The sequence below is a fragment of the Marmota flaviventris genome, chromosome 4 (genome assembly GCF_047511675.1).
Source record: "Marmota flaviventris isolate mMarFla1 chromosome 4, mMarFla1.hap1, whole genome shotgun sequence".
NCBI lineage: Eukaryota > Metazoa > Chordata > Mammalia > Rodentia > Sciuridae > Marmota > Marmota flaviventris.
The window spans coordinates 143,572,587-143,578,803 of record NC_092501.1 but is presented as its reverse complement, the minus strand read 5'-3'; the positions used below and the strand labels follow the sequence as shown (position 1 = coordinate 143,578,803).

Genomic DNA, 6,217 nt, shown 5'->3' with positions numbered 1-6,217 from the left:
AGAGTTGTCAAGGATCTGAGATCCTTGTGCCAACCTCTGCCTGGCCTCTCAACCACAGAGGGACCCTGCTTCCCTCTCTCTCACCACAATAGAAAGTGGCCAAATGGATCCCAATTCCTAAAATCAAAATTACTGATACCCTTCAATTTAAAAAAAAAAAAAATCCATTCCTGATTTCTTCAAAACGGGAGCTAGGAGCCCTGGGTTAAATCAAAATAGAAACAACTGCTTTCTACCTAGAGTTGGGGTCTGCAAATTTTTCGACTGTATCCTCCAACTTTTTAAAAATATTACAATTCCAACATGCCTATTTAGGAATTATATTAATTAACTAATATTATTATTGCATTATAGAAAATACAAGGAAAATATAAACGTTTAAAGCACGATGGAAAAGATTCCATAAACAGAAGGTCTAACAATTTCATATACCCTACTCTGGAGAGGCATCCAGGCATATGCAGCAAACTCAGCTAAGAGAGAAAATTGAAATAAACGCAGGTGCTCGCGCGTGCCTAGGTCTCGCTTCTTAAGGCAGTCAGCCAGGCCAATAATGGCCCCAGGTTGAGCCACGTGGGGCACGACAGAGCCTATGGCGCTGCCTACGGGCCCGCCTGTCGCTGCGGACTGCAGGTTCCCTCTGAGAACAGTGGAGAGCTGTCAAAGCGAGCAGGGGTAGCGCCAGGAGTGGGAGCGCCGCACAGTGTCAAGTCCCGGGCTGCAGCTGCCTTCTCGAGGCTCCTGGTCCCCAAGCACCAGCTACGACCATGAACGGCGAGGAGCAGTACTACGCAGCCACGCACCTTTACAAGGACCCTTGCGCGTTCCAAAGGGGCCCAGTGCCGGAGTTCAGCCCCAGTCCCCCAGCATGCCTGTATATGAGCCGTCAACCCCCACAGCCGCCGCCCTCCCAGTTCCCCGGCTCCCTGGGAGCACTGGAGCAGGGAAGTCCCCCGGACATCTCCCCGTACGAGGTGCCCCCCCTTGCGGAAGACCCGGCAGTGGCGCACCTCCACCACCACATCCCTGCCCAGCTCGCGCTCCCCCACCCGCCCTCTGGGCCCTACCCGGATGGAACGGAGCCGGGGACCCTGGAGGAGCCCAGTCGAGTTCAACTACCTTTCCCATGGATGAAGTCCACTAAAGCTCACGCGTGGAAAGGCCAGTGGGCAGGTAAGCCTGGCTCTTTTCCTCTTTCTCCTCTCGGTCTCTGGGCTCGCTGCCCCTACCTCAAAGAGTAAGCGCCCCCCTGGGTTGTCTCAGGGTTCCAGTCCTCAACCCCCTCGGATACTACAGGGTCGGACTAAATTATCCCAGGCCACCTGCAGAGAGGCGCTGTTAAGGTCCCTTTGGGGGCATCTTTCCCACCAGTTCTCCTCCTAGGAGCTTAAACCTATTCCTTCCCTGTGTGCTGGGCCCATCTTAGCCCCAAAAGCACCCGGTATGCGCCACCTCTAGAAAACAGAGTGTCAGCCAGGTTCAGGGCTTCGGACACTCGGGATCCTTCTCCAGCGGGCTATCTAGCAGCCAAGGACTAGCAGCACCCAGGATGTCTCTGTCCCAGACCCAAGAGCTCCTTAGTAGCTCCAGGCATCTCACTCCACCAGACCTGCACTAGAGGCTTCCTGAGAGCAACACAGACCCTCTCAGGGTCGCGAGGTACATGTATAAAGGCAGGAAAGGAAAGGAAAACTGCATCCATCTAAGCCTGAAAACTGTCCCCGCCGCCCTGGTGGAGGAAACCGGGTGGAGGTGAACAGGAAGGGTGTAGGGCAAAGCGAGGAGCTCACCGCTAGACTGAAGGCTGGCCGCTCACCCCTTCTTGGAGCCAAGCAGTTGGGAGAAGTTCTGAGATGCTAATTCGTTTTTTACTAACCAAAAACGTTTGCAAAAGTCTCCTCTCGCTGCTTCACGGGAAATTAAGTTTGCAGAGGGAATCGCGTCCTTCCTGCACTGTAGAGGGAAAAGGGAATCCTGGGTTCCCCCCCGGCCATAAGCGCCATGGAGTAGCAAGTTTTTCCCAGCCGGGAGGCGGAGACGCAGAGCAGCCCCCAATTCCCTTCCTCCCCGCCCAGAGCTGGAGGCGAGTTCCGGCCTGGCCTGTGCCCCCGCCGCCACACAATGTTATCGCTTCTGTGCCGCCGAAGCCACTTCTGGTAACACACCTGCACTACAAATAGTCGCTTTTTTTTTTTTTTTTTTTTTTTTTTTTTAATCTTTCAATTTGACAGTCGGGCACTGGAAAAGAAGCCCGATCTGGCAACCCCTGAGAACTCTCAACGCCCTGTTCGCGGGGTCTGACCAGGGAGCCCTACTGACATTGACCTGGGCGCGAAGCCCAGCGCAACTTTGAATAGGGCAAAGGGAGTAGGGTTCGTCCAAGACCCTATGGGCTCTCCTCTTGTTATTTCAATTTCTAGCTAAGGCAAACATCCAAACATCCCAACTGGGCTGCGATCACCCCCACCTCTAGCGAAAGCCGGGCGATACTGGCACCAGATGCTGCCGAGGTGCCCATGAGTACTAATCCAGCTCTAAAGGCCCAGGATTTAGACCTTGCAACCTCAGAAAGTGCCGGATTCTTGGAAAGCAGAAAGTCCTCCCCTCAGCTTGGAGGCTCCTGGCTGGTAGTTTCTTGCCAGGGTTGTCTTTCCTCCAGGATTCCCTTACCACAGAGGGTTTCTGGACCCCTGGTCCTCGCTGCTCCTGCCCTCTTGGCCTGGACTCCCTCAGGATAAGGGTAAGATGATTTCAGAGGTGGAATAACTCCTCTTTTCTTCCCCAACTGCTGTTGTCCATCTCTGGGCTGATAGCACTTGGGCTCAGGTGAACCCAAAAGCCAGGAAGTAAAACCAGAAAAGAAATCAACAGACTTGCCTGGGAGTGAGGGACGCCTCAGGGCTAGGAAGTCCAGGTCAGAGAGGCAGTTGCTGGATGCTCTGATCCACTGTATCCTCAGACCACAGGGAAGGGGCCGACCACAGGGAAGGGACCCACCGCGACTTTATTCTCTTGTCTTGAGAGCAGCCTGCAGGGCACTGCTGAGGCCCAAGGTCCTCCAGGAAACTTTCCAAGGAGACGAACTTAAAGGGTTAGCCAACCCACCTGCTGGTGCCTGGTAGTTTCAAGCCCCTGGGAAGTGCAAAGTGACCCAAAGGCTCTCATTTTAGTAGGAATATGAATACTAATGACAATAGGAACTTCTGACGACCTCGACCTAAATGAAGTGCATCTGCTGCTCTGGCTGCCCAGCTAAACCTCTTTACTAGCCCAGATCTGGGGCCCTTGACATCTTCCCACCAAGAGTCTCCATCCTCAACCTCCATCCCTTGTCACCCTGACCTGACCAACAGGTCTCCTGAGGTAATGGACCCCTGCAGCCTCTGACTGCAACTTGGCAATGTTCTCAGCTGGAGGGGAGGGGGTGCTGGAGAGGTTGTGTGTTGAATTAAGAACCATGGGTGGTCTTTTTAAAGGTCCCACTAAGTCTAACTCGGGAAGGACTGAAAGACTTAGAGCTGCCCCTCAGGGAGCAGAACTGCTCCACCAACTGGGGTCTGGGCCTCTGACCTGGCTTCTGAGGGCTCCTCTTCTCTGCCGAAGGTTCCATCTTCCGAAGCAAAATTAATCCCTCGCCCTCAACACACACATTCTCCTTCTAGATTCTTAAATGCTTCGCCATTAATTACAAGAGAAATGTCTCCTCCCTCCTTCCTAAGACAAAAGCCTCTTTCCCGAGCTTAGGTGGGGCTAACCGCGCCAGCGTCCACAACCTGAGCGCAGTTGGTTCCCAGCATAGAAGAAAAAAATTCTGACCTCAAGGAACGCAGCGGCAAACACCGTGTGTGCGGCGCTCTTTTCTCCGCCCCGCCGGCGAGTTGCTTCCTGGAGACCTCAGCCTGGAGCTGAAAGCCCTATACCCTTGTACTTTTTGTCTACAGGACCACTCCCTCCCTCCGCCCTGCTTTCTTTCAGATCCACATTTGGGCTCTGGACCCCGCACCTGCCCTCTCCGACTCCGCCCGGATTTGGGGAGCAGGGACTAACAGCAACCTGCCCCACCAAACGTGACCTTCCCCAAACAGCATTCTTTTTTCACGCATCGGTGGATCAACTAAGATTAAAATACCAATTACAGAGAACTTAACCATCTCTCAAGTTGGAGAGATAACTATATGAAGAAAAAAAATCTATGATCAGACATAACAAAATATCATAACATTTTGGCCCAAGAGTTTTCAAACTGGGGTTGCATCCATTAGTTTGCTGTGAAATCAATTTACTGGGTTGAGATTAGCATTGTTTTAACGAAATAGTGAACAATGAGAAAAAAAGTACCGTACGTGGTAAAAGTTGGATTTAAGTCTTGAAATGTTTGTCAGTGATATATCCGCATGTGGACTGGATAGGGACCTCAAATAGACTTATTATGGGCCAACGTCAGAAGGTTTGTTAAGAGTAAGTCCTGTGTGAAGGCTTTTTATTGCCTTCATAGAATCCAGTCGATGGACATATCTTATTATATGCATCAATTCAAACACCGGTTAAATGAACTCATTGTAGAACTGCTCCTTGGCAGGGCCAAACGTCGGCTCACGGTGAGCGCGCAGCTTTGGCCTCCAACAAAAAGCTCCCTTGACTAGGGAAGCTGCATGCACCCACAGTGGGCTCTGAGGTAAGGCGGTTGGGGTTCAGTAGCCCGGCGCCGGCAACGCGACAGTTCCTTGGCCAGGAGCTGAAGGGGTTGGGCTGTGTGGGTGGGGGCTGGGTGGGGAGCCCGAGGCTGCACTCATCGACTGTGTCGCCCACAGGCGGTGCCTACGCGGCGGAGCCCGAGGAGAACAAGCGAACGCGCACCGCCTACACGCGCGCGCAGCTGCTGGAGCTGGAGAAGGAGTTCCTATTCAACAAATACATCTCGCGGCCGCGCCGGGTGGAGTTGGCGGTAATGCTGAACTTGACCGAGAGACACATCAAGATCTGGTTCCAAAACCGCCGCATGAAGTGGAAAAAGGAGGAAGACAAGAAGCGCGGCAGCGGGACTGCGACCGCGGGTGGCGGGGGCGCGGAGCCTGAGCAGGACTGCGCTGTGACCTCGGGCGAGGAGCTTCTGGCGCTGCCACCTCCGCCACCTCCCGGGGGGGCTGTGCCACCCGCTGCCCCTTCTGTCGCCCGAGAGGGACGCCTGCCGCCTGGTCTTAGCGCGTCGCCGCAGCCCTCCAGCGTCGCGCCTCGGCGGCCGCAGGAACCCCGGTGAGAAGCAAGGGCTGCTCCCTACCCGGCGGCTTCGACCACTCGCAGAGCAGGGGGGAGGGGAGCGGGCCTAGGATCCCGCGAGTGGATAGGGACCCTGGTAGTTGGATGGGGTGGGAACTGTGGGGCCCACCCTAAACCGGAGTGGAGAACCTGTACTTCCAGGCTCCGGTGCCAGGGAGGGCGCCGCAGGGAAGATGCTGACACATCTCCTGGAAGAAGACACCTTAGTTTTTGTAATATTTGGGACCTCTGTCTATTGATGTGATGTGATTGACGGTTTGCGCGACTGCTGCGCACATTCCCTCCGCGCCTCCAGCACTCCTTCCTAGGACCTATTTAGAGAAGCCGACTCGAAAAAAAGTACTCGAAAGTGTACAAATTGGAACGCTCCGCAATATACAGCAGGCAAGCTTGACTGGGTGCCTTAATCTGTCCAGAAACAAAACCAATCTTACTCCGACGACCACTTTTAGAAATAAAAGGAAACGTTTGAGGTTTCAAAGATCCAGTGATATCGTTGTCTATGACATAGAATGAGTCCTCTTCCTCCCTCCTCCTCCTCAAGCCAAATACCTCCTTGGCATACATCCTTCAACCTGCACCTCTTGCCCCTGAAGAAGAGAAAATTCTTTCAAGTCTGTCTGGGCAGCTGCAGGGTTGGAGCGAAAGTACAGTGCAAGCAGAGTCCCTGGGAGCCCCAGTTGGTCCTACGCAGCTGGGATACCCGCGCTGATGACCTCGAGTGGTAAGGGAAAAGAAAGATGGATCCTTGAGAGACCGACCTCTAAACTAAAGATATTTGAAATTTTCTATTTAAGATGTGAATTTAGTTCCTGATCTTAGGGCAGGCAAGCAGGGTGACCTGGTGCACCTTGTAAACAAAACTACTATTCACAGAGCCAGTATGATTTCATATCTTTAGAAATCATGAAAATGTAGGTGACTGGAGTGTTTGAAAAAC

General features: G+C 53.3%; 1 protein-coding gene across 1 annotated transcript; it reads left to right on the top strand.

The window, feature by feature from the left end:
• The first annotated feature begins 767 nt into the window (after positions 1 to 767).
• On the top strand, positions 768 to 5,257 carry Pdx1 (pancreatic and duodenal homeobox 1). The gene is made up of 2 exons (XM_027928707.2): positions 768 to 1,173; positions 4,812 to 5,257. The coding sequence occupies exons 1-2, from the start codon at positions 768 to 770 to the stop codon at positions 5,255 to 5,257; spliced, it is 852 nt and encodes a 283-aa protein (XP_027784508.2).
• Positions 5,258 to 6,217: the final 960 nt, after the last annotated feature.